Here is a 27,817-nt window from a genome sequence, read left to right as displayed (position 1 = left end):
TTTTTCTAGTAAATTTCCAGGGCTGTCTGGCCATCACCATAGTCATTTGCTGCCTTTGATTTCTCCTTCACAAAACCTTTTCTTCTCCATTTTTGCTCTTGCTCATCTTTTTTTTTAAATCCTCACCCGAAGACATTTTTCCATTTTTTTGTTCAGATAGAGTGGAAGGGAAAGAGAGGAAGAGAGAGAGAAACATCGATGTGAAAGGGACTCATCGAGTGGCTGCCACCCGCACCGACCCAACCAGGGCCGGGGACAAGCTACAACTGAGGTACATGCTCTTAGCTGGAACCGAACCTGGGTCTCCCGGGACCGCAAGCCGATGCTCTAACCGCTGAGCAAAACCAGCCAGGGCTGCTCTTGTTCATCTTTATAGTCTTTGGTCAATAGCTGTAACATAAGGAAATTGGGCAACCCATGCTCAGCCATTCCTGGTTGTACTTTGAGGAGATGTGCTTCGCGTGTGTTGGACCCTGCACTGGGGTTCAGAGGCAAGAGATGAGGTCTTGGAGCCCTCAATAGGTCTGTTCACATTTACTTCTCTCCCCTCTATGCAGGCCATCAGGCCAACCTCTTCAGCCTGGTCCCTGACTCCTGCCCTCTCAGCAGTTCAGTGAGTCCTTTGCCAACTGCAGCTGCTTTGTTTGAAATGATAGGTGCTGCCCAGACCATGGTTGACCTTAGGGATGGTGAGGGCCCAGAAGAGGGAGTCAGCTGCCCCTCAAATGGAAAGCCTTTGTGAGTGGTTCAACAGCCGTAACGTAGGGAAATTGGGCAACCCGTGCTCAGCCATTCATGGTCATATGTTGAGGAGAGGTGCTTTGCGTGTGTTGGACCCTTTGGGTAGATGCACCCATTGGGTAGAGGGGTGGACATGGGGCCCTGCAAGGAGCTTGATGTGGAGGGAGAGTAGGTGTGGGTGAGGGCCGATGTACTGTGCAAAGGGTTTGGGATGGATCTGGGGCCTACCGGAGCTGCTGAGGGGTGCTGTGACCTCACTTGAGAGGAAGGGCCCTTAGACAAATGGCTGGAGACCAAGGAGAGTATGGTCTAGGCCAGAGGGAGAGTTCAGACAGGGTACTGTGGTTGGATGTGTGCCTGTGTGCACTCAAGTTAATGTGTGAATTACCATAGTACCAGGCTGCTGCAGTGGTCACTCCTCCTGGGCACGTGCTTGTTCTGTACTGGATGCCCCCATAGCCCCTGAGTCTTCACAAGGAGTTATGTCTAGAGCAGACACAAGTTCCTGTCTGCTTTTCATCAGGGCCCAGGATCCTGGGGCTGAGGCAGGGCTCCCCTTGGATTGAAGGTGTGAGTGGGGGTAGTGTTAGTCAACATACCTTTTGCCCCTTTGGAGAGAGGCGAAAGGCCTTGCTAGAGGGAGTGACCCCACCATAGTGATGAGCGTGGAGGCTGGAGGGGGCAGATTCTGGGCAGTTGTGATGGTGCAGAACAGTCCAGCCCTTAGAGTAGAGCTCTGATGCCCAGCTGTGTCCAGTGGGACCCAGAGCAGAGTGTGGCCTTGGAAGGTGCAGAGAGGACAGTGAGTCTAGCTAAGTCTCCAGGTCTCAGAGTTCTTGAACTCTTACCAGAAGAGCTTTCCTTGAGGGCAGAATGCTGCTGTTTCTGATTAACATGGGAGACTGAGTGGACCTATGGCTGGCAAAGGGTCCTGTTCCTTTTTTTATATGTTGGTCCAGTAGCAGCCAGGATTCTCAGGATCCGTGTGAAATGTTTTGAGAAGGCCTCTAGACATGTAGCAGATGTAGGATGCCTGCTGAGCTCTGTGAGTCCTTTGTCACCAATGAAGAGGGCACCTGCCCGTCTACATCAACTCCGTGCAGAGCTCAGCTTCTAGGGATGACAGTGAGTCTGGAGATGTGCTCTCCTCACCTCGGGTGAGAGGCTTTTTTTTTTTCTTTTCTTTTCTTTTTATCCTCACCCGAGGACATTTTTGCATTTATCTTCAGAAAAGAAAGAGGAGGGGGGGGGAGAGAGAGAGAGAGAGAGAGAAAAAGAGAAACATCGATGTGAGAGAGACATCAACTGATTGCCATCTGCACAACCCCAACCAGTGCCGGGGATGAACTGCAACCAAGGTACGTGCACTTAGCAGTAACTGAACCCGGGACTCTCTGGTCTGTGGGTCGACGCCCTGACTGCTGAGCCAAACCTGCCAGGGCATGAGAAGCATTTGATAGAGCTTCCTTGGATTACCGGTGGCCACCTGTATTGTGTTAAAATGTTTATTATGGATTCTCTCATGTGTAAGTAGCAAAAGTAAACCCTGTCCATCCATTGCCTTGATTTGATGGTTATGAAGATTTTCCTCTCTCCCTTTTTTTGTATTCACCGAAATATGTCACTTTGAAGTTGCTCCATAAGAATTAGTGATACCCGCCCTGGCCGGTTTGGCTTATCGGTTAGAGCGTTGGCCCGCGGAAGAGTGTCCTGGGTTTGGTTCCTGCTAAGGGCATGTACCTCTGTTGCAGTTTGTCCCTGGCCCCGGTTGGGGTCGTGTGGGTGGCAATCACTCGATGTGTGTCTCTCACATTGATGTTTCTCTCTCTCTCTTTCTCCCTCTCTCCCTCCCGCTCTATCTAAAGATAAATGCCAAAAAAAAAAAAAAAAAAAAAAGAATTTGTGATACCCAACCACTGAACTACAGTATTTAGCCTGCATTTTGTAGCTGTACTGCTCTTGTTAGGTGAATAGCGTTAACAGTGTTTTGGGATCATCTAATACGTAGGGCTTCCTTTCTCTACAATCAGATTCTTTAATGTTTAGAAAGTGTCTCCTTTGCTTGGTCCGGACCCCTTCAAGGTTCAGTGTTAATGTGATGGTCATGTCTACCTGTATTGCTCTCCAGGGCAGCCCCTTCCTCTTCTTTTCATGCCACTAAGCTGGGGTCCAGTTGGGTCATTGTCCTGTGAGGTGTCCTGCCTTCTGGACACATCCATGCTTCTCCCTGCATGTGTGGGGTGGGTTCGTGCTCAGTCCTCAGACTCCTTTGAAAGTGGCAAACCTCAGAGCTGAGCAGGCAGGGGCAGCCCAAGGTGAGTAGGGACATGTTTAGGATCCTTGGAGCATGGAAATGAACTGCAGAGGTGAACTCAGCATGCTAACCAGAACAAGGGTCCCCTGTAAGGGAGAGAATGGGGTGGGTACCTTTTGTCTAGAACCCTTTACTCTGTTGGATGGGACCATACCTTCTTTTTAAATCCAAAATGGTCGCCCTGACCGGTTTGGCTCAGAGGTTGGAGCGTCTGCCTGCGGTCCGGAGAGACCCGGGTTCGGTTCCCGCTAAGGGCACGTACCTCGGTTGCAGTTTGTCCCCGGCCCTGGTTGGTCGTGCGGGTAGCAGCCACTTGATGTGTTCCTTCATGTCGATGTTTCTCTCTCTCTCCTCCTCTCTCTCCCTCCCGCTCTATCTGAACAAAAAATGGAAAAATGTCCTCGGGTGAGGATAAAAAAAAAAAAATCCAAAATGGTCAACTCTCAATTTCATGTCGTTAAAACTAATAGATTAGAGGTGGCTAAGAGACATCACTAATAATGTGTGATCATTCACTGGATCTTGAATTTAAACAACCATGAAGGACATTAGGACACTGGGGAAATGTGCCTGTGGGTATTAGATAGCAGTATTATATTAGTGTTGCTCCTGAGTGTGATGCCTGTACAGGCATGCCTTGAAGACACAGCGGGTGCAGTTCCAGACCACTGCAATGAAGTCAGTCACACCAGTGTCTTGGTTTCCCAATGTGTATAAAAGTTATGTTTACACTATACTGTAGTTTATAAAGTGTGCAATAGCATTATGTCTAAAAAACAATGCACATACCTTAATTTAAAAATACTTTATTGCTCCTGTTTGGTGTGGCTCAATGGATCGAGCATTCTTCCATGGACTGAGAGGTCCTGGTTCGATTCCTAATCAAGGCACATGCCCGAGTTGTATGCTTGATCCTCAGTTAGGGGTGTGCAGTAGGCAGCCAATTAATGTTTCTCTTTTTTAAAAAAATCAATAAAAACGTATTTAAAAAAATACTTTATTGCTATATAATGCTAGCCATCATTGGTGCCTTCTGTGAGTTATAATCTTTTTGCTGCTGGGAGATTTTGCCTTCCAATTTGTGGGAGGAAAAAAATTAAAAATGCAATATCTGCAAAGTGCAGTAAAACATGGTATGCCTCTATTGTGATTATGAGGAGAAAGCCCATGTCCTGGGGCCTACAACTCTGAAGTGGGTCAGGAAAATAAAAGTGTGTGTGCAGAGTGAGAAGAAGAGAGCAGGTGTGGTGAAATGTGAGTGGCTTATGGATCCAGATGCCAGGTCTGTGGCTATTTCATTTTGAAACTTTTTCAAAAATTGGGGGAGGCTGGACCTTCCTTTTCCTGAAGTGGGGCTCGGAGGCCTTATAGCTCCTCTCTCCCTCAGGCCACCCTGAGGGAAAGGTGATTTTCCACTTCCTCTTTTATATTTAAACCTTGAGAATAAAAGAATGAATGATGAATCACTTTATAGCCTTTGTGTTTTGGATGAGATGTATTTATTTAACTAACACTATGAGGGCTTCCTGGGATGTGGTCTTATTTCTGGGTGCGAGGGTTATAGCAGGGAGCAGGACAGGCATGGTGGCCTTGCTGGGTTCCCTCAAATGGGGTCAGGAGAGGCCTTCCTGGAAAGTGCCCTGTGGACTGAGACCTGAAGGACCAGGAGCCAGCTGTGCAGAGGCCAAGGGTTAGTGAGTGGTAAGGCCCCAGGGTACCTGCTGATTCAGAGACTGAGGAGCAGAAAGGTCTATTTCATAGTGAGTGGTAGGATGTTTATGAAGTTTGTGGTAAAAACTGGTATAAAAATTATTTTTAGCACTTTGAGGGGTAGTTTTTGAATGTACATGGTTTTCCTATGTGGGAATGACTTCTACTGCTCTGATGTTCACTGAGTTCTGTAGTGGGTTGTATGGAACTGTCTTTGGCAGAAATCCCCTGTAGGCCTTGATCAGCTCTGCAGGTCATAGATGGATTTCAGATAGTGAGTGTCCAGAACACAGGTGGAGAGGAAACTGTTTCCCCAGTGATATGGTGCCTGGAGGTAGGCTTGGGGTACCCATAGGTGCAGGGAGGCCCTGCCCCTTTTGAGCCCAGCAGGATCCATGGGTCCTGGCTGGAGGTAAGGGGTTGGTGGTGACCTTGGAGGAACTCAGTCCTATGCCAGCTGCACTCCTCCCATTGTGTCACTGGACATGGGTTGTGAGCCTTCTCTGTGCCAGGTACTTTGTAGTGCTTTAACTCATTTAATTATTGTTTCTAAGGTCAAGTGTTTGTTTGTTTTTTTTAATCCTCACCTGAGAATATTTTCCCATTGATCTTCAGATAGAATGGGAAGGGAGGAGAGAGAAACATCAATGTGAGAGAGACACCTCAATTGGTTGCCTCTCACACAACAAGGGCCATGCTGGGACTAACCGCAGCGGAGGTTATGTGCCCTTGAGGGAATCAAACCTGCTACTCTTTGATCTGCGGGTCCTCACTCTAACTGCTGAGCCAAACCAGCCAGGGCAGGTCAAATGTATTTTTGAAGTTAACGTTATCTTAAAACTTTACAGAAAGTAGAGGGAGAAACTTAACAACCTAGCTGTAGAGGTCAGTTTCTGTTGTGGCCAGATCACAGCTGGGCAAGAGTGGGAGCTAGTGGGAGGGCTTAGTGGGAGCTAGGAGTGTTTCCATGTGTATATGTACATACAGCCACATGAGTGAGGGGGCCACACCACACTCCCCAGCCAGGCAACTGCAGGGCCCCTGGGCCTTGAGGAAAATGTACTTTTCTTCCCAGCTTTAGTGGGGATAAGGAGAGTACCCCTGACTTTGGATTCGTATTCTATTGTCTTCTGGAGTTCTGAGAGTGCACTTAGATTTCCACGCCTTATTAAGTCTGAATGGGTCAGGGTGGTTTAGAGAGAGTTGCTACATGGCTGGTCAGGCTCCCTTATAAGTCATATCCTCCTGAAGTGCCTCATCCCTCCCCCTGGTGAGGGGAGGTGAAGTGTGAAGCAGGAGTAAGTAGGATGAGGGCCACTCAGGTGGTGTGTACTTTACTGTTTTGCTTCACATACTAATTTTGATGTTTCAGGAAAGACTCAGATACCACCACAAATATTTCTTTATATGTTAAAGCTTATGCAGCCTGATAAGAGATTTTAGGAGTTCTAGACTAGGAGTCAGTAAACATTTTTTCCCTCCCTTCCTTCCTTCCTTCCTTCCTTCCTTCCTTCCTTCCTTCCTTCCTTCCTTCCTTCCTTCCTTCCTTCCTTCCTTCCTTTCTTCTCTTTCTTTCTCTTTCTTTCTCTTTCTTTCTCTTCTTTCTCTTCTCTCTCCCTCTCTCTTTTCTTTCTTGCTGCCCCTCCCTCCCTCTCTCTCCCTCTCTCTTTTTCTCTCTTCTCACCCAAGGACATTTTTCCATTTTTTTTGTTCAGATAGAGTAGGAGGAAGAGAGAGAGAAACATCGACGTGAAAGGGACACATCAAGTGGCTGCCACCCGCACGACCCAACCAGGGCCGGGGATAAACCGAAACCAAGGTACATGTCCTTAGTGGACACCGAACCCGGGCCTCTCAGGACCTCAGGCCGATGCTCTAACCGCTGAGCCAAACCAGCCAGGGCAGTAAACATTTTCTTAAAAGACTAGATAATAAATACTCTAGACTTTGTGGGACAAGAAACAAAATTGAGGCTGTTATTAGGTATTTAGTCCAATCAAATATAAATACGGCCAAGGTAGAGAAACTGGATTAAATTAAATCTCTAAGCAATCAGCCCACCCCCACCCCCAAATATATAAATACCTCCCTGGCAGGTTTGGCTCAGCACTTAGAGCATCCGCCCGTGGACCCAAAGGTCTCAGGTTTGATTCCCAGTCAAGGGCACGTACCTGGGTTGCAGGTTTGATCCCCGGCCTTGGTGGGGTGCATGCAGGAGGCAACCAATCTGTGTGTGTCTTTCACATCCATGTTTCTCTCTCTCCCTCCCTACCTCCCACTCTGTCTGAAAATAAATAGGAAAATATCCTTGGGTGAGGATTTTTTTTTTAAAGGTAAAAATAAATAAGTAAATGCCATTCTGAGCCTAAGAGGGTGCCTGCAGGCTGATCCCCATCTAGACCACCTTCTCAGCCGTCTCCTGCAGCATGATATATATGCCCCCCTCACTTACATGAATTGAAATCCAGGTGCCATGAACTGGGCACACACTTTCAGAAAACCCAACATGAATGTGCGTAGGTACAATCACACCAAGAGACATTGTGAAGCCAGCAGTGCTGGTCCTGTTGGCTTCACACCAGCGCTGCCACTATATGTGTCAGGAGAAGCATTTCCAGATGGAGAGGTGACTCTTTGCAGTGATAACCAACAAAAAGCGAGGGAGGGGCAAAGAAGCCCTGGCTGGTTTGGCTCAGCTGTTAGACTGTCAACCTGCAGACCAGAATCCATGTTCGATTCTGGTCAAGGGCATGTTCGGTTCCATCCCCATCCCTGGCTGAGGTCATGCGGGAGGCAACCGATTGATATGTCTCTCTCACATTGATGTTTTTCTCTCTCCCTCCCTCCCACTCTGTCAGAAAAGTAAAAATAAAAAAATCAATGGATGAATATCCTTAGATGAGGATTTTTAAAAAATGGGCAAAGGACTTGAATAGACATGTCTCCAGAGAGGATCTACAAGTAGCCAACAAGCACATGAAAAGATGTTAAATATCAGTTGTCAACAGGGAAGTGAAAATCAAAACCACAATGAGATACCACCTCATATCCATTAGAATGTTGTTGCTTTTTTGAAACAGATATAACAAGCGTTGATGAGGATGTGGAAAAATTGGAACCCTGTGCACTGTGGTAGGAATGTAAAAATGGTGTAACCCCTAAGGAAAACAGTCTAGTGATTCCTCAGAAAGTTAAGCACAAAATAACTTTGTGACCCAGTAGTTCCACTTCTGGGTGTATAACCAAAAGAAATGAAAGCAGGGTTTCTAAGAGATATTTGTATACCTGTATTCACAGCAGTATTATGCACAGCAGCCAAAAGGCAGAAGCAACCCAAGTGCCCACTGACACATAGCTGGATAAACGAAGTGGAGTGAATCTATGCAGTGGAATATTACTCAGCCTTAAAAAGGAAGGTGATTCTGACACATGCTACATCATGGATGAACCTTGAGGACATTATACTAAGTTAAATAAGCCAGACACAAAAGGACAAATACTGTGTGATTCCCTTGATATGAGGTTCCTAGAGGAGTCAAGTTCATAGAGACAGGAAGTAGAATGGTGGGTTCCAGGAGAGACTAGTGGGGAGTTAGTGTTTGATGGGGATACAGTTTGGAAAGATGGAAAGTTCTGGAGATGGATGGTGAGAATGGTTACATACCAGTGTAAATGTACTTAAGCCCCTGAACTGTACACTTCAAAGTGACTAAGATGGTACATTTTATGTTAGGTGTATTTTACTACATCTTTTAAAAAAGAAGTTAAGGGATTTACAAAGAGGTGCTTATGATGATGTTATAGCATTGTTTTCTTTGCATTAAAATCTAAAAGTTGATTTTGATTTCTTCTCTTTGGGAAAAATGTTTTTCAAACAAAGCAAACAGTCTTTTTATAATTAACCTGGTTGCTGCCTTCCTAAATAAAAACATATTTAACATGGTGGCTGGCACTGAAATTGGGTTCCGGTCTGGGCTGAGACCATTACAGACATAGGTGTTCTCTGGCAGGATGCTCACTTCCTGATACCCCAAATGTACCTTTGGAATATCTAGAATGTCCATTTCACAAGAATACTTGTCCAGGCTCATACAGGTGATTCGGCTAGAGCAAGGATAGGGAAGGACCCCCTGAGCACTGCTGGCTGAGGCTGTGCTGGCTCTGGGTTTTGGTCCCTTGGCTCTGGGTGGCAGGGGCTGTGCAAGGGAATAGGTGTCTTCCCTGGGGCTCCTAGCACTCCTCCCCAGACTTCATCACCACACAGGTCTCCTGTTGCCTGACCCAGATTTATGTGGGCTGTGGCCCCTGGGAGGAGATGACAGGACTGTTGCTTGCCACTTGAGGTTCCTGGAGGGGGTAACATTAGGATTCCTATTCCCCTGGGGGAGCTGAGTCTGCGCACCCCTGAATGGACTTGTGAGTTCATCAGAAGTGCCTGTGAAATTCATGGCTTAGTTATGTAAAGTTGTCTCTGTGTTTTTGCTGTTTTAACATAAAAGGTAATACATTTAGTAAGATTATTGCCTGTATTTGGAAGGTTATCCTAACTTCAATTTCTAATTCATAATTAAGAAGGGCTGCCTTCCTGAGAGAGTACTGGCAGTGGCTGTTGACTGAGGAGATAACTGCTCCCCTTTGTCTCCTGGGCTCACAACCTTGACTTCCCTGGCTTATGCTTTGGGAGGACCCTTCACTGTATGAGATTCCAGGCCCTCTGGCCTGACATTGTGCAGCTGTCCCCAGAAGGGGGACCATAACTGGCTGGTAAAAAGTCATCTTGCTCCTATGGCTCTCAGTGATGGAAAGAAAGCATTTTCCTCTGCATTCTGGTTGTGACTGGCTTCATGGGGATTTGCTCTGTCTGCTCAGAATTCAGGGCAGATGACCTAGGCCACTCTGTTTTGGTCTGGGTAGGTTTGATAGGGAAGGGGAGAGCGTGAAACATCAAAGCAGAAGGCGCTGAACTGTCTCAAAGTGGAGAGCAGGCCAGTGCTTCATTGGAGTCACCCTGGATGCTCACTTGGGGAGAAACTATATGCCCAATACTTGGAGGCTGCAGACTTGCATGGTGTGACACTGCTCTTCTGTGGTAGGTTGGAGGACCTGAGGGCATCCTGCAGAATGGGGCCGTAGATGATGGCGTTGCCAAGACCAGCCAGTTGCTGGCTGAGTTGAACTTCGAAGAAGATGAAGAGGATACCTATTACACAAAGGACCTACCAGTACATGCCTGCAGGTGAGCGCCAACAGCAGGGGCATCCCAGGGCTTCACAGGGACCACTCTAAGACCAGGGACTGTGATGCTTGGTCACATGTCCTTGGGAATAAGGAGGTTGCATAGGCCTGTGTACATACGTTACCAGGCAGGTGAGTGGGCTCAGCACCGTATGTCACCCCTGTTTCTTCCAGCAGGTAGGGAAAGGTTCCCCTCTCTGCCTTCCTCAGGCCCTGGGGGTGTTCCTGGTACCTGCCCCACTCATCAGAAAGAATTTTTCTTATTGGGTGAGCATTTGTGTTTATAGGGTAAATAGAGCCACTAATATTTCTCTTATAGAGATTACTGTCAGATTCTTTAAAATATCTGCCTCCTGAAAAGTTGGAAGTGGATAGTCAGTGGGTAGACCTTCATTTGACCAATTTGGAATTCTCATCTAGAGCAGGACCCATCCCTTATGTTTGGAATTATTCTTGCTTTTTTGTTTCATGCACAAGAGGAAATTGAGACCAAAAGAGAAATGATCTTGCTTAAGGGCACTCAGCCAATCGGGGCCTGGGCCTCTACTCAGCCCTGCCTGCCCCTTGGGCATGCTGCCCCTCCAGAGTCTACTCACTGAAGGGCAGAGTGTGCCCCCCCCCAGTATACTTTATTTTGGCCCTTTGTTCACTGTCATTTACAAATGTTTTTGCATATGTATTAGTGTTCCTATCATACACACAGTTGCTAATCCTGTTGAAGCTGCAGGTGGTTAATGTCTGTACAACCCCTGGCCTTCCAGGCTGTCCCCTCGTGTAAGGGGGTTGTGGGGGAGGTTCTTGTTCGAAGCCCATTATGGTTTGAGACTTAGTCTTGACTTCATATATACACATACGGAACTCTGTAGCTATTCAGCGGTTTTGTTTTTGGTGTGTTGACTTTCAGAAAAACTATCCCGGGGTGGGGGTCGAGGGTGACGGACTCTTGCTGTGCTCCTTTTGAGCTGAGCTCTGTCCACACCAAGGATCCTCTGCTGCTGGATCCGAGTTTAGCATTCCTGGGAACGTGGCGCCCTCTGCTGGAATGTGAACGAAGCATGGTCACAGCTCACTTTTCATGTTCCCAGAGCTACACATGGACTCCGGTTTCCCTGCTTATAAGTCACGTTCCTGAAACTTACGGCCATAGAAGTGACCAGGTCACCTTGGGGGTGTTGGGCTCACTTGGCACTTCTCACAGCGCTTGTCCCCCACTTGCAAGGGGCTTTTCTGCTCTCTGGGGTATTTCTGATGGTCTCCACAACACCCCAACCCCTTCTGCACTCACAGGGCCAGAAAGCCGCAACAGTTAACTGATTGGATTTTGTTAGTAGGATTGTTGAGTTTGAGTATGTGTTTGATGAAAAACTTTAAAATGTTGTAAGAGGAAAGAATTTTACATTCTGCCAAATTAAAACCAGAAAGCAACCTTCCAGATTTAATTGTTCATTTTTTACTTTTTTAGTTACTGTGGAATACACGATCCTGCTTGCGTGGTTTACTGTAATACCAGCAAGAAGTGGTTCTGTAACGGACGTGGAAATACTTCTGGCAGGTAGGTATCAGACTGCCATGTGTCTTTAATCAGGCTGTGTGTAATCAGATTTGTGTGTAAATTATGGAAATGCTGAAGTGAAGCACAATATAAAGTCATGCTAACAAACCTGGGTTTTTTCCTCCTCTGTGACGGGTCTAACTTGAAACAGATGGTGCTGCGTGAATGCCTTAATGTAGTTACTCTTGATTTATTCTCTGGTTCTTTTTATTATGCCAGTATGGTTGGCTTAATTCTCGTTTCCAGTTTTTATTTATATTTTTCTGCAAGATGAGCTCCTGGCATGCCTGTTTATTTTCATTATGGGGTGCCCGGGGAGGATGTTCCCAAGATAGTAATGGGCATCCATAGGAGCTACTTCCTGAGAAGGCTCCCTCAGGCCTGAGCTCATCGAATAGTTCAGAGGCTAACACAGGCCAGATCCTGCATCATCAGATTAAATCAAATTCATCCGACCAGTGGTGGCTCTGGGCTCCCTCTTGATCAACAGCAGTTGTGACTGGGTCCATGTTTGTGTTTGGTGTTGGGGTGAGAGCAGCATGGTGGTGGTGCTTGGATTTTAGGGAGAGTCCGTTTCGTCTGTTTAGCTCAAGTGCTGGAACTCCTTGGTCCCCACCTCTGGTTCACTCCACTGCCACAAGAAGCAGAGCAGAGTCTGAGTGGGACACGGCTCCAAGTCTCCAGCAAGGAAGCAGCGTCTTCTGAGGTTCATGTTTTAGGGAAGTAAAGTGACAAAAGTCCACAGGCAGGTTTGTGTGCACAGAGCCACCCCCTTCCTTTGCCTTCAGCAGCCATGGCCAGGCCTTACTGCCTGGCTAAGGACTGCCTAAGGACACAAGTGATCAGATCTTGGGTCATCTCAGAGTTAGGATGTGAATTATGGGGTTCAGAACAAGGCGAGAAAGGGGGCTGATGGTTTTATTTATTTTTTAATTTTCTTTGTTAATCCTCATCCAAGGATATTTTTTCCATTGATTTTTTGTTTTGTTTTGTTTTAGAGAGAGAGTGAAAAAGAGGGAGGAGGAGAGAGAGACATTGATGTGAAAGAGACACATTGATTGGTGGCCTCCCCCACACAACTCCCACCGTGGCCGGGATTGAACCTGCAATTCTTTGGTGCTTGGGCCAACACTCTAACCACTGAGCAAAACTGGCCTGGCTGGCTGGTATTTTAAAACACTTTAAAAGAAAAGTATCTTCAAGGTGACCAAAAGAGATTCAAATCCCACTTTCAGAATGTTCTGGGCAATTTGTTTTACCATGTTCGCACTAGTTCCTCTCCTACAGGAAAAGCAATTAAGTAAAACTTGTCTTAGTTGGCAACCCCAGCTTCTGGTTAGTAGAGTCAAGATCAGAGAAGTGAGGGAAGAGCCTCTAAGAGAAAATAGGCTCAGTCAACCAGCATCACATGCTCTTTGCAAGGCTGAGTGGAAACTCACAGGCTGTCTGTTACCAGTGTGCTGGGTGAGGTGGGCACAGAAGGTGCAAGAGGAAACCACTAGTTCTGGTAACATGCCCAGTGGTGGTGGCTCCAGAGAGGAGTAAGGGATTTTGTGGGGTGCTGAGAGTGGCAATGGTTGGTTAGATGATCTAATGATGGACTTTATGGGGCCAGAGAGGGTTCTAACCTAACCTTATAACAGGAGGGGTTTACTGATGTAAGAGAGGGCTGCCACAAGGAGTGTTCCACAAACCCTAAGTCAAGCTACAGAGAGCGTGAGGCAGGACTTGTACCACCAGTGGGCCTCATTGAGGCTTGCTTGGCATAGGCCGTGATTTAGGTGAGCTATAGCCCAGAAATGAGAATGATGGCAGAGTCCTGGCCATGCCGGGTTTCAGAGGATTTCATTGCCAGCCCTTGTGCTTCCTGAGAGTAGCCCTGGACCCCCTATTTGATATTTTTTACTCTCCTCAGGTTTCTAATACTTGTGCTTATCAAGTTTCCTGGCCTGCAGCATATTAGGAGGAGCTGTTGCTCCTGGCAGCCAGCACAGGGCCACGAGAAGTGACTTTGAAAGAAGCAGCAGAGAAGCCACAAGGAAGGAGCAAGAGGAGCTGGGGCCCCAGTTGTAGATCCAGTGAGGCTCAATAGTTGGATTTAGGAAAGCAGGAACTGGAAAGGAAAAAAAAAAAACTATGTGAAATCTTGTTAGGAAAGTTTTCCTTAAAAGTGGTTCAAGGCGGGTTGATTTTTGTGCTCAGTGGGGAGCCAGTTCAGGGGCGGGCTGGTCTCCTGGGACACCAGATGGATGAGGTGTGACCACCCCTGCTAATGGACCGTGAATGGTACCGGAACTTTTAACAGGGGCTCGAGAATTGGAAGTGGTGAAAAGCCAAACTTTGAGTGTTAACTATTTATCATTTCCTGATTTAAGCCACATTGTAAATCACCTTGTGAGGGCAAAATGCAAAGAGGTGACTCTGCACAAGGATGGGCCCCTTGGAGAGACTGTCCTGGAGTGTTACAACTGTGGCTGCCGCAACGTCTTCCTCCTTGGCTTCATTCCCGCCAAGGCCGACTCGGTGGTGGTGCTGTTGTGCAGGTGAGGGCGCCCTGATTTCCCTGGGGGCCACCTCTGATTCAGTGGTACTTTAAAACGGTTTTTGTTGACTGGCTTAGGTGTGAGGATGTTTGGGGGTTGGGGCTTGGAGAGCTAGGAATGTCGAGTAACTTGGGGGTGGGTGTTCTGTTTAAATCATAAAAACAATCTTTAAAGCCAAAGTCTGTTCTGAATTTTAAGAGTTCAGAGCTCAAGTGTGTGGGGAGATGCAATTTATTACTAACAATTTAAGGGTAATATGATCACATAATAAAAGATAGGGACTGGCACCTTGGGATGAAAGGTAAGTCTTGGGGCAGAGGTCATCCTTACCTGGGCTCTCCTGTCCTCGGTGCTTCTATAGGCAGCCCTGTGCCAGTCAGAGCAGCCTCAAGGACATCAACTGGGACAGCTCACAGTGGCAGCCCCTGATCCAGGATCGCTGCTTCCTGTCCTGGCTGGTCAAGATCCCTTCAGAGCAGGAGCAGCTTCGGGCCCGGCAGATTACTGCCCAGCAGATCAACAAGCTGGAGGAGCTGTGGAAGGTGAGGCCTGCTGAGAATGCAATCTGCCTCAGCACTAGTTTCCTGTAGACTGGGGTGGGGGTAGGAGGGGTGGCGTGGGATACTGTTTTCACACAGCCAGAGGAGATTCTAGAAGGATTCTGCAGCCTCTACCAGAAGGGGTTCTGACAGGAACTGGCCCTGGACGGCTGTAGGTGGACATGTCTAGAGTAGCCTGGGCCTTAGTAGATAATACTGTGAGTGTATTTTAAAATCTTGCTGGGCCTTTGACATGTCTGAGCCAGGGCAACATCAGGCTGGGGGTGAGCAAGCAGTGAGAAAGGGGTCAGAGTCCCAGAGGGTCAGAGATGGTCAAACTGATGATTGAAGGAGAGAGGGACCTTGGGGTGTGTAGTGGGGCATCTGCCCTGCCTGCACACCCACTTCTCTGCATACCCACTTGGGTATGCAGGGCTAGAAATTTTAACTAGGTACTCATATAACCAAAAATCTTGAAATAATTTATCTTTACTTTGAGTGCAAGTTAAAATATTTTTCACGCTCTGGCCCATGTGCCTCAGTTGGTTGAGTGTCATCCCATGCACCAAAGAAGTCAATCTTTCAATTCCTGGTCAGGGCACATGCCTGCGTTGCGGGCTCAGTCCCCAGTAGGGGGCGTGCAGGAGGCAGCTGATCGATGTTTCTCTCTCACTAATGTTTCTCTCTTTCCATCTCCCTTCCTCTCTCTCTAAAATCAGAAAAAGCATTAAAAAATGTTTTTTCGCCCTGGTCAGTTTGGCTCAGCGGTTAGAGTGTCGGCCTGCGGTCCTGAGAGACCCGGGTTCGGTTCCCGCTAAGGGCACGTACTTCGGTTGCAGTTTGTCCCCAACCCTGGTTGGTTGTGCGGGTGGCAACCACTCGATGTGTCCCTTCACGGCGATGTTTCTCTCTCTCTCTCCCTTCCTCTCTCTCCCTCCCACTCTATCTGTACAAAAAATGGAAAAGTGTCCTTGGGTGAGGATAAAAAAAAAAAAAAAAAAAATGTTTTTTCAAGCATTGTCTAGCAAGGTGCCTTTCCACTTCATTTTCAGGTTGCTACAATTTTTTCACCATTCCTGTTTACATTTCAGCAGCCCAGATATTGTTCTGTCCCTGCTAGGGAAGAGTGTGTAGCCCAATTGGTGCAATGTAGGATCAGGAGGAAATGGGGAGGTGGGTCTCCCTTTCTGTTCACACAGCCAGAGGAACTAGTGGTCTTTCTGACAGCCTGAAAGAAGTACCATCCCTCCCAGTTCAGGGCCAGGTGATTGTGGAGGATGCAGCCATTTTTGGTGTGGATGTGTTAATTGTGTACTTAGAGTGTCACTGCCAAGACTTACCCTATTGGTGTAACCTTGTTAGGCAGTGTTAGGAACAGCAGCTGAGGCTGACTGTGGCCTTGGCAGATGTTCAACTCCCTGTGCCATGTGAACTTTCTGACACGAGCGCTCTTCCACAGGGTTGAAACCACTGACTGCTGCCACCCTTCTCAGCATCAGCCCAACATTGACTTGTTCTGAGAAGTGATTGGTGTGGTGACTGGTGAACTTGCATATAGTTCATCTCATACACAGGTGAAACTGGGGGTGAACTTGGTGTGATTTCTGTCTTCTAGGAGAATCCTTCTGCCACCTTGGAGGACCTGGAGAAGCCGGGGGTGGATGAGGAGCCGCAGCACGTCCTCCTGCGGTACGAGGACGCCTACCAGTACCAGAACATATTTGGGCCTCTGGTCAAGCTGGAGGCTGACTATGACAAAAAGCTGAAAGAGTCACAGGTGATGTGGTGTGTGTAGGAGGGTGTGGTTGTTTTAACACATCTCCTGAGATCTGGGGAGGATGGTTTTACCTGCAGGCGACCAACAGTATCATAGGCCTTGGCACAACGCCTAGAGAGACGGAGCTGTGGATCGAGGGCAGATGCCCTGTCACTCAGAGCTAGACACCAGCCTGAGTGTTATGAGTGTTAGCTGATTTTTTTTAATCCTCACTCGAGGATATTTTTTCATTTTTCTTCAGATAGAGTGGGGGGGGGGGGGAGACATTGATGTGAAAGAGACACATTGATTGGTTGCCTCCCACAGGAGCATGGTCACAGCTGGGGTGAACCGCAACTGAAGTCCATGCCCCTGACTGGAATTGAACCCATGACTCATTGGTCCATGGGCCAGAGCTCTAACTGCTGAGCCAAACTGGCCAGGGCCAGCTGATTTAAAATACAACAAAAGTCCCTCACAGTCAGATTCCCAGCCTTTGCCTGTAGCTATGAATATCAGATCCAAGGAGCCGCAGCATATGGAGGACACTCTTTGTGCTGGTCCCACGAAGAGCATGTCTAGGAAGCAAGAGTCCCGGGCTCCTGGGCCATGCCCTCAGCTTTCGACTTTCTTCTCTCCCTCTGAGGACCTCTGAAAGCAGACATTGTATGGGGGATCCTGACCATCTTGTGCAGGTTCTGGGGGTCCTAATGGCTTCTCTCCCAGCAGTGCCCTTTTTGGTGTTTCACATTGTCGGGTGCTGCTTGCTGCATCCAGGCATCATGACTCATGAAGTTGCCATAGGGCACACGCCTGTGGATATCCAGACACAGGAGTCCAGGCCATTTCCATGTCGCAGCCTAACAGGGCTTTTATTTTTCATGTGCTCAGACTCAAGATAACATCACAGTCAGGTGGGACCTGGGCCTTAACAAGAAGAGAATCGCCTACTTCACTTTACCCAAGACTGACTCTGGTAATGAGGATTTAGTCATAATTTGGTTAAGAGGTGATTTTAAGTTTTAAAATATTTGTGACCATAAATAGCATAAAATTCCTAGTTTTGCCCTTGTAAAGTGTCCCTTAATTTAAACTCTTCATAGTGGTAGCCTAGGTGCATGTTGAAAACCCTAACTTTCTTACTGTCTTTTTCTTGGAAGATATGCGACTCATGCAGGGAGATGAGATATGCCTGCGGTACAAAGGGGACCTGGCACCCCTGTGGAAAGGGATTGGCCATGTCATCAAGGTCCCTGATAGTATCCTTTGTGTGAAAAACAGCTGGTACAGGAGACCTATGTGTGGGTCACTGTGGAGACCAATCCTGGGGCCTCGGGTGGAGGGTATGGCCACAGCTGGAGAGGCCTCTTTGAGTCAAGTTTGTTTCAAGCTACTGAGCCCTTTATTTGGACTCTGAGAGCACACCATTTATATAAAACTAATAGAAGCACTGCTTTGTGTGGAGCCAGGATGCTTTGAAATCTGTACCTCAGGGCTCTCTGAAGCTTACATTTGAAATCTGGGTTCTGGATGTGGCTGATCCCTCCCCGCATCCTGGTGACACCCCAAGGCTCATGATGGGGGACTGGCTGCAGGGGACTGGGGGACACCGTGGACAATATGTCAGAACATGGGTCTCACTGGCTACATTGTCACCTTTTGGCCCAAAGGAAGGTATCTGTCTATTCAGTAACCAAATGAGGGCTCCTCAGAAAGGTAAACCCGGTTTATGACAACAATAAACCTTAACTCAGTGTTGCAGATTATGGTGATGAAATTGCCATTGAGCTTCGGAGCAGTGTGGGTGCACCTGTGGAGGTGACACATAACTTCCAGGTGGATTTTGTATGGAAGTCCACCTCATTTGACAGGTGCGTTCACCACCAGCTCCAGATGATTCTCCCATCTTGGGGGTGGGGCTTACCACTAGCCTATGTGAGAATGTAGCTGACTTGTTACTTTGCCGCAGGATGCAGAGTGCGCTGAAGACCTTTGCCGTGGATGAGACCTCTGTGTCAGGCTATATCTACCACAAATTGCTTGGCCATGAGGTGGAGGATGTGATCATTAAGTGCCAGCTGCCCAAGCGCTTCACTGCACAGGGGCTGCCTGACCTCAACCACTCTCAGGTTTTCATTGTCCTGGGGGTGGTCAGCCTGAAGAGCTACTGGGTGGGGGCCCCCAGGACATCGGCACCCCTAATGGCCACTTGTATCTGAAGGTTTATGCCGTGAAGACTGTGCTGCAGAGACCGCTGAGCCTGATCCAGGGACCACCAGGAACGGGGAAGACAGTAACCTCGGCCACCATTGTCTACCACCTGGCACGGCAGGGCAATGGGTAGGGGTCAGCAGGCCTGACTAGACCATCTTGGGAGGGTCAACTGCATTTTACATTGTTTGTATTAAATCAGGTCTCTGGTTGCTTTTTTTTTTTTTTTAAATCCTCGTCCGAGGACATTTTCCCATTTTTTGTTCAGATAGAGTGGGAGGAGGAGAAAGGAAGAGAGAGAGAGGGAAAAACATCAACGTGAAAGGTACACATCGAGTGGTTGCCACCCGCACGACCCAACCAGGGCCAGGGACAAACTGCAATTGAGGTATGTGCCCCTAGCGGGAACTGAACCAGGGACTCTCCAGTCTGTGGGCCAACACTAACTGCTGAGCCAAACTGGCCAGGGCTAAGATTTTTTTTTTTAGAGACAGAGGAAGGGGAGAGGAAAAGAGCAAAACATCAGTCGGCTGCCTCCTGCATATCCCCTGTTGGGGATCAAGCCAAAAACCTTGGCAGGTACCCTGACTGCGAATCAAACCAGCAGCCTTTCAGTGCACGAAACAGTGCCCAACTGAGTCACACTGGCCAGGGTGAGCCTGCTGCTCTGAAAGGCAGCACTGGTCAGTTACCCAGGTAGTGCTATGCTGTGTGTACCTCAGCTTGGAAATTCTTCACCATGAGACAGGGAGGGGTGAGGATGTAGGTCTGTTATTAGTTCTTTGCTCTAGTAGAGTGAAAACTGTTTGGGGACAGGAAGCCCTGGACTGGCTGGGTTTTAGCTCCTTCTGCATCGTGCTATCCCTAGCTTTGGTCTTAAATTTGAGCTGTCTGCACTGCCTGTAATTCAAAACAACAGTCTTGGCTACTTAGCATTTTGTGACTCTTCTCTGGGCAAGCATCAAGATAGTCATTCACCTTATGTTGAAGGCCTGTGCTCGTCTGTGCTCCAAGTAACATAGCTGTGGATCAGCTGACTGAGAAGATCCACCAGACTGGGCTGAAAGTCGTGCGGCTCTGCGCTAAGAGCCGTGAGGCCATCGACTCCCCAGTGTCATTCCTGGCCCTGCACAATCAGATCAGGAACATGGATAGGTGAGTGTCAGTTACCTGGCCGCAGGTGAGGGAGGGACTCCTCTGTGTGACCCTGTCCTCAATGCCCACTGACACGCCCCTGTGCTTCCAGCATGCCAGAGCTCCAGAAACTGCAGCAGCTGAAGGATGAGACTGGGGAGCTGTCATCTGCTGATGAGAAGCGGTACCGAGCCCTGAAGCGTACAGCTGAAAGGGAGCTGCTCATGGTGAGGGCCTGGGCCTTAGGACATATGATGGCACCTTTATTGAGGTTATTGCTTGCTTTTTGAAGAGAGCTTGGATACCCTAGTTTATTTGCCTTCTCTGAGATCACACAGATATGACTTTTGAGTAGTTGGTACTGCCTGCCAGCCTCCCTGCTGCTGGGAGCTTGGGGTTCTGATCTGCAACCCTGGGGTGGGTCTGCTATTTCATGACAAACCAAAAGTGGATCCCAGCCTTGCACCTGTTCCTTCGCTCAGCACTGCTCCTTGGAGGCCGTCTCAAGCACTGAGCCATCTGTGCTGAGAGGTCTTCTCTGGTGAGGCTTCACCACTTACAATCTCAAAAATTTGTGTTACTGAATCCTGGACAGTGAATGCTGTCAGGGAGAGACAGCTTGTTTTTGTGGTTGTCAGGAGAGCAGGGACCTGAGTGGCATCCTGTCTTATTCTGCCTGCCCTTCCGTGCCTGGTAATGTGTACTGTTTCAGATGCTCCTGATGCTCACAGTCTTTCTTCCCTAGAATGCGGATGTCATCTGCTGCACGTGTGTGGGTGCGGGGGACCCTAGGCTCGCCAAGATGCAGTTCCGCTCCATTCTTATTGATGAGAGCACCCAGGCCACTGAGCCAGAGTGCATGGTCCCTGTGGTCCTTGGAGCCAAGCAGGTGGGCCAAGACACTTCCATGGTGGTCTTGTTTGAAAACTGGTGTGCATTCTCTTTCATTCCATTTCTGTATAATTCTTAATGCTGGAGGTTTGGGTTTTTTTAATGTCCTGTTAGGCTGTGTGACACCCTGGCAGAGCTCAGGGATGCATGTCAGCACTTTGGGGGGGGGGGGGTTGAGAGTGTCTCTGTGTGAGTCCTGAATGCAAGTCTAAGTGCGTTTCATATCTGTGGTGGGCAGTTTTCCCATGCCTGAGTAGTATCTAACTGGGATTCGCTTGGCTGAGTGGATATGTGGACCCTGGGCCCCTTATTCTTCTGAGAGTGGACATCCTAGCTGCTTCGTGCTTGAGCCTCTCACCTGTGTGTGCTCTCACCACAGCTGATCCTTGTGGGTGACCATTGCCAACTGGGCCCTGTGGTGATGTGCAAGAAGGCAGCCAAGGCTGGGCTGTCTCAGTCGCTGTTCGAGCGCCTGGTGGTGCTGGGCATTCGTCCAATCCGCTTGCAAGTTCAGTATCGGATGCACCCTGCGCTCAGTGCCTTCCCATCCAACATCTTCTATGAGGGCTCTCTGCAGAACGGTGTCACTGCAGGTAATATTCAGCAATTAGTGTCGGGGGTGGGGTATATGAAACCTCTGGTCAACTCCTCCCTGAGTGGTTTTACTGGCAACCACTTGTATGTGGTGGGCGCCTCTGAGAGGTACCATGGTCAGCAGTACAGTATGTCCACTCTGGAGTGCGGATGGTTAGTTCTCAAAGCCCATGGCCTGGGGTCCATAAGACAGGGAGCCAAGACTCCTTTCAGAGTGAAGGTGGCATGTGCCCTTTGCTGTGCTGACACTTGCACTGATGATGCAAAAACAGCACTGCAGGCCAGTGGAGGCCTCAGCACAAATGTAGGTGGTGCCACCAGACTACTGTGTGTCATTACTGCCACATGCTCTTGGCAAGTAGCACCCTAAGTGCATATCCTTGTGACACTGGTGGGTATGCAAAGTGCTAAAATGAAGGGCTAACAGACACACTGGTCGCTCAGATGTGTGTGGGGGGTATTTGTTTCCCTGAAAACAAAGCAAGCTTATGGCTTTAAGGAAAAAAATTAATGGTATGTATCACCAGTGATAAAATCTCGGGATTTAACAAAAATGAGTATTTTAGAAAACTTAATGTCCTTTAGCATGAACTGATGGAGTGTTCCCAATGCTGAGTGTTTTTTCTGATGAGATCGAGGTGGTGACAGTGTCTGTGAGGGGAGTCAGTAGGTCCTTTCCATCCTGATGGCCAGCGAGGATGTTGGAAAGTCACTTGGGTCAAAAGCTGTCACGAGCACAGGGCAGAGTAGAAAGGCTTTCATCACAGACCTGCAGGGCACCTCCTGCTTTGGTGGAGAAGCAGGTGAATCCCACAATCATGGGAAAGACTGTGAATAAAACATGTCACCAGCTCATGGGAGACTGTGTGCAGGAGCAGATCTCAGTGAGCCAGGTAGTGTAGTAAGTTGTACAAATTCACTAAGTATATATTTTAGTGGAAAATACAGTATGTTTTTATAAAAGACATTCTAAAGTTAATATGTAATGGGCTTATTTTTATTTAATTTTTCTTAGTATTTTTTTCTTTTTTTATAATGTTTTTTTTATTGATTTTTAGAAAGAGAGGAAGGGAAAGATAGAAACATAGATGAGAGAGAATATTGATTGGCCACCTCCTGCATGCCCCCCACTGGGAATCAGGCCCACATCCTGTGCATGTGCACTGACCAGGAATTGAACCGGTGACCTCTGAGTACATGGGTCAATGTCAGCCACTGAGCCCCACAGGCCAAGCATGTAATGGCCTAATTTTAAATGAAGTAATAGATATCTTAAATTTTTAGGTTTTAAAAAACAGTAAATGTCAGTAGGTGTAACCCTCAGAAACAGTAGCTATTTCGACTCTTCTTCTCTGGTCAGAGTATAAAGGGGGCCCGGCCAGTGTGGCTCAGTGGTTGAGCTTTGACCCATGCACCAAGAAGTCACCAGTTCAATTCCCAGTCAAGGCACATACCCAGGTTGTGGGCTCGATCACCAGTGGGGGACATGCAAGAGGCGGCCAGTTGATGTTCTCTCATTGATATTTCTATCTCTGCCTACGTCTCCCTTCCTCTCTTTCTAAAATCAATAAAGAAAGAAAATTTTTTTTATCCTCACCCGGGGACATTTTTCCATTTTTTGTTCAGATAGAGTGGGAGGGAGGGAGAGAGAGAAACATCGACGTTAAAGGGACACATCGAGTAGCTGCCACCCACACGACCCTACCAGGGCCAGGGACAAACTGCAACCAAGGTACGTGCCTTTAGCGGGAACCGAACCTGGGTCTCTCTGGACCGCAGGCCAACGCTCTAACCGCTGAGCCAAATCGGCCAGGGCAAAAAAAAGATTTTTTTTAAGTGGAGGGGCCCTGAGACCAGCATTGTAGAACCACTGACTTAGTGTGTTGTTAATGCCACAAGTTGCAGTGTCAGCCTTGTCTAGCCTCATTGTATAGATGAGGAGGCTGACAGTATGTTCATCCAGGACCATACAGTAGCTGTGCTTGGAGGTCCTGGGAGGTGCTGCTCTAACTGCCATCACCAGGATACTTAGAATTCTACTAGTCCATCCAGTGATGGGGCCGGAAACTCCAGGCCATGGAAGAGCTTGTGATTCTCTGACTTGGTTGGCACTGATTGGAAAGCCACTCCTTAGCCCTAATTCAGGGACTGGTGGTGGTTCATTGCTGTGGCATCAGTGCACAGTATATGACAGCAGCCTATAAGTATATTTTTTAAATTCTTTGTTGAAGTGTGAAGAAGCACCCAAATCTTAAGTGTTCATGAACATACCTGTGTAACCAGCACCTGACCAGTTCCTAGGAACCCCATCAGCATTGAAGTCATCCCCTATTTAGGGCAGTGCCGGTGCCCGGACCCCCTGAAATATGGGGTATTTTGACAGCTGTGGTGGGAGAGTTTACACTACAGAAATTGGCAAGTGCTACAGACCAGTCCCAATTACAGCAGGCATTAGTTTGCCAGCAGCCCCTGAGCTAATAGGCCACCGTGCTCACCAGCTGACTTCTGTCCTCACTTGAATGATAGAGACAGACTTGACCTTATCTTCAGCTTGACATGAAAGGGCATCATACCATCATTCTTGCACATCAGCGTTAGGCTATTGTGATGCAGAAATATCAGTTTCCTCACACTGATCTGCTGGTTAGATGTAGCTCCTCCAGTCTAGTCTGTGACAAGACAGGTTGCTCAGTGGTGTCATCCATAAAAGCCAGTTGTAGAGGCTTTTGGGTCCCGAGGACAGCAGTAAAGCTACTAGAAAGAAACAGGAGAACATCTTCATGAGGATGGGCATGGGTTTCTTAAACTGGCTGTAGAAAGCACTGACTAGTGAGACCTGTTCAGGGACTGAGCAGTTCTTTGTTGAGTGTCATGTGCACAGCTTTACTCAGTCCTGGCCTCTTGGGCAAGGGGTCCATTTGGCAGGCCTCTGGCTGTGTTTATCTTCTCTGACAGGAAGTGTTACTTCTTTTCCTTCCCCAATGACAGCGGATCGAGTGAAGAAGGGGTTTGACTTCCAGTGGCCCCAACCTGATAAGCCGATGTTCTTTTATGTGACCCAGGGCCAGGAGGAGATAGCCAGCTCGGGTACCTCCTACTTGAACAGGTATGCAGAGGTTTGCCAGCCACGGCAGCTGGCTTTGATGGCAGCTTGGCCTAGCTGTTGATTAATGGATATAATACTGGTCTTAAACTGCCCTCCTCACTCTGTAATGTTCAGGTTTCTCAGCCCACAGCATGTTCTCATTTCACTTTTCAGTGTGGTTTTTATGTTGAGGAAATACTTTTTGTGCCTACATGTGGTGAGCTCTTTCTGTCCTTCATGACTCCCTCAGTCCAGGACTGGGTAGCCCCAATGTGGGCATAGCTGCCCCTGTGCCTCCCAGAGCCTCAGGTCTCAGGAGCCCACAGGTGCAGCCTGGGGAACTGAATGCTTGGTTTCCTTAGGACGGAAGCTGCAAATGTGGAAAAAATCACCACGAAGCTGCTGAAGGCAGGTGCTAAGCCCGACCAAATTGGCATCATCACGCCCTATGAGGGTCAGCGCTCCTACCTGGTGCAGTACATGCAGTTCAGCGGCTCCCTGCACACCAAGCTATACCAGGTGCAAGCTCCATCCCCCTCTGCCTTGACCACCTGGCCAAGGAGGTTTGCATTAGAATGTTACCATCCTTCCTGCCCAAGTCCTGCACGTCAAGACTGTCTTAAGAGTTAGAAATGTGGGCCAAAGTTCATGCATAAAGGTGTTTTTCTCAGGATGCTTTCCAGAGCAAAATTTGGAAAGGCTCCAAGGTTGACCGGTAGGGCTGTGGTTTGTGCTACTGTGTGGTGGCAGTTTTGTAGCCGTGATAACGCTGTCCATTCTTGGGTCGATACCTGGGTAAAATGTCCAGGTGTATCTGTCATGAGGGTGCAGGACAACATGTAGTTATTTCTCCATGTGGAAATGAATCATAATGCAGAGTATGGCTCTGACAGTGGCACATGGTCTTTGTTCTATTAACTTGGGAACATTCTTGGGTTTCTGATGATAAGTATGCTTTTTTTTTTTTTTTTTTTTATCCTCACCTGAGGACATTTTTCCATTTATCTTTAGACAGATTAGGAGAGAGAGAAGAACCTTGATGCGAGAGAGACACATCGACTGGTTGCCTCCCGCGTGACCCCGACCAGGGCTGGGGACGAACCACAACCGAGGTACATGCCCTTGGTCAGAATTGAACCCGGGTCTCATTGGTCCGCGGGCCGACACGTTAACTGCTGAGCCAAACCGGCCAGGGCACAAGTATGCTTTTATTATTGGTAAGCAAATTACCAAATTAAAAACAACCAAACCATTAGGGCCAGGAGAGCAGGGCTGGGGACCAGGGCTGCTGGGTGGGATTCAGTGGTGCATTTGGACATGCTTCATGCTGCTTACTGGTCCTTGAGGGCAGCCTTCTGGCTGACCATAACCATGTGTCCCTGCAGGAGGTAGAGATTGCCAGCGTGGATGCATTCCAGGGACGCGAGAAGGACTTTATCATCCTCTCCTGCGTGCGAGCCAACGAGCACCAAGGCATTGGGTTTTTAAATGACCCCAGGCGGCTTAATGTAGCCCTGACCCGAGCAAGGTATGAGGGCTGAATCCTCTCTGGGCTTGTAGGTGGCAGTTGCCACCATCCTGCCTCAGGGTCCTTCAGAGGGACTTTTCCTCAGGGTCTGGCTCTGAGAGGGTTCTTGCTTCCTGGTCCCCTTGTTAATAGTCCTCGCACCCCAGCCACACCTTCGGCTGGTGGTACAGGGCATGGGAAGGGTCCTTTACCAATGCCTGAGGTCCAAAGGCTACAGAAGCAATTTAGAAAGAAGGACTCACCTATAAGTTTTCTTTGTTTCTATGTCCTGATGGTTTTCTATGGCCTCAGTTTCATGGATAGTGTCAGTTTTGGCCCTTCTGACCTGAAATTCAAACCCAGTGGGGATGTGTCTCTGTAGAGTTGCTGAACCCACAAGTCTAACATTTTGGTCCTGTCTCCTTTTTGGTTATGGGATGTAACTGCTCTGAAATAGTGGTAACAGCAGAAGAGACCTGGAAAACAAGGTGGCCCCATGCTGCCCCTGTGCCAGCCGGAGGTCAGGCTCACGTTCCCACATCAGTTCTTTTTCCACCCAGGGCAGTTGGTTTTCATGGTTATCCCCTTTCTGTGGTACACTCTTGTTAGGCGGCCAGCATGAAGGGGTATCCCTAACACAGCTGGGTGAGGGTAAGTGTCCACAGAAGCTAGACCCAGGCTTGGGCATCAAGTTGTGTGCCCCACCTGTCAGGGCCCCTGAGGCAGCTCAGGAAGCCGACATGAGGCTACAACAAGGAAATTAGTCTCTGAGTTAACTTGCCCACGGGGGTGTATTATTGTCTGTGCCCCCTAGAAATCTATCAAATAAGCTGAGTGCAGTGTCAACAGTTTGCCGGGTGGGCTTCAGTGCTGATCATTATGAGCAGGCTAGGCATTTGGGCAGGGAGGCTGAGGGTGGCCTCCAGGGACTTTGGGCTCAGGTTTTGAATTTGTTTGGCCTCAGACTGTTCTGTGTGGTGTTTGCTTGCCATGCGGCTCTAAGAACCACGTTCTTTGTGCCCACACCTTCCAGATACGGTGTCATCATTGTGGGCAACCCCAAAGCCCTGTCTAAGCAGCCGCTGTGGAACCACCTGCTGAATTACTACAAGGAGCAGAAGGTGCTGGTAGAGGGGCCCTTGAATAACCTACGGGAGAGCCTCATGCAGTTCAGCAAGCCCCGGAAGCTGGTCAACACCATCAATCCTGTGAGCCCCAACCGATGGGCAGGAGGGCCAGGACCCCTTTTTCCCCAAACCCGTATTTTGGCATTTGGCAGTGAGCGATGGCTGGTGTGGCCTATGGCAAATGTGTGAAGAGGAGCAATGCATGCTGGCCCCCACACCAGTGTCTGAGGGCTGGGGATGTATGGCATGTTAAGTTCTGGGGGCATCTAGAAATAGGCATTTAGGAAACTTTGTGAACCAAGGGTGCTCTGGGGGACTGAGGGGTACAGTGCTGCTTGAACCTGAAGCCAGAGATTGAATGTTGAGCATCAAAGTCTGAATTGTTGAAAAAGGAGTGGAATTTCTCACCTACCCAAACCCTCTGCAGGGAGCCCGCTTCATGACCACAGCTATGTATGATGCCCGGGAAGCCATCATCCCAGGATCGGTCTATGATCGGAGCAGCCAGGGTAAGTCCTCTCTGTGGGTCAGGGCCAGCACTAAGGATGTTGACCCTTCCCACGCCTGCACTACGTCTGTCCACAGAAACCTGCCTGACGAATTCCTTCTCAGCTTCCCTCCTCTGAGATCAAAGAGTTGGTCTTTGACAGTTTCTAAAAATAAGTTTTTTAATGACACGGTTCTGCCTGTTTGCCCCAGTGCCCCCACTCCACTTCCCCTTTTCGTGGGAAGTCATACACACAAGTTCCTCCAAGTGGCCTGCAACCTTGTTTCAGGCTTTGCCTCCTTCCTGAACTCTTCTCTTGCTCTGTCAGAACTCAGAGTTGGGAGCATCTTCTTGTCTCCTAAGGCTGAATCTGACCCCTGCTGCCTGGAAC

The 27,817-nt window shown here is 48.4% G+C and overlaps 1 protein-coding gene across 3 annotated transcripts in view; it reads left to right on the top strand.

Moving 5' to 3' along the window:
• Window positions 1-27,817, top strand: part of UPF1 (UPF1 RNA helicase and ATPase) — a 39,378-nt gene that overhangs the window by 7,316 nt on the left and 4,245 nt on the right. Inside the window, exons 2-20 of one of the 3 annotated variants that reach the window (XM_036281873.1) lie at window positions 9,859-10,001; window positions 11,463-11,552; window positions 13,928-14,095; window positions 14,457-14,637; window positions 16,250-16,411; window positions 17,282-17,366; window positions 17,551-17,649; window positions 18,153-18,261; window positions 18,360-18,519; window positions 18,612-18,730; window positions 19,592-19,756; window positions 19,848-19,962; window positions 20,481-20,624; window positions 21,006-21,219; window positions 24,209-24,326; window positions 24,668-24,824; window positions 25,691-25,833; window positions 26,846-27,020; window positions 27,367-27,448. In XM_036281873.1, coding sequence (XP_036137766.1) covers window positions 9,859-10,001; window positions 11,463-11,552; window positions 13,928-14,095; window positions 14,457-14,637; window positions 16,250-16,411; window positions 17,282-17,366; window positions 17,551-17,649; window positions 18,153-18,261; window positions 18,360-18,519; window positions 18,612-18,730; window positions 19,592-19,756; window positions 19,848-19,962; window positions 20,481-20,624; window positions 21,006-21,219; window positions 24,209-24,326; window positions 24,668-24,824; window positions 25,691-25,833; window positions 26,846-27,020; window positions 27,367-27,448 — 2,629 coding nt within the window. Of the gene's footprint in view, window positions 1-9,858; window positions 10,002-11,462; window positions 11,553-13,927; window positions 14,096-14,456; window positions 14,638-16,249; window positions 16,412-17,281; window positions 17,400-17,550; window positions 17,650-18,152; window positions 18,262-18,359; window positions 18,520-18,611; window positions 18,731-19,591; window positions 19,757-19,847; window positions 19,963-20,480; window positions 20,625-21,005; window positions 21,220-24,208; window positions 24,327-24,667; window positions 24,825-25,690; window positions 25,834-26,845; window positions 27,021-27,366; window positions 27,449-27,817 lie in introns of all 3 variants that reach the window. The other 2 variants (XM_036281872.1, XM_036281874.1) reach the window with 2 other exon arrangements.

The sequence above is a fragment of the Molossus molossus genome, unplaced genomic scaffold, assembly GCF_014108415.1.
Source record: "Molossus molossus isolate mMolMol1 unplaced genomic scaffold, mMolMol1.p scaffold_m16_p_4, whole genome shotgun sequence".
NCBI classification, from domain to species: Eukaryota; Metazoa; Chordata; class Mammalia; order Chiroptera; family Molossidae; genus Molossus; species Molossus molossus.
Note: the sequence above shows the minus strand (reverse complement) of the source record. Positions and strands in the feature narration are given on the sequence as shown.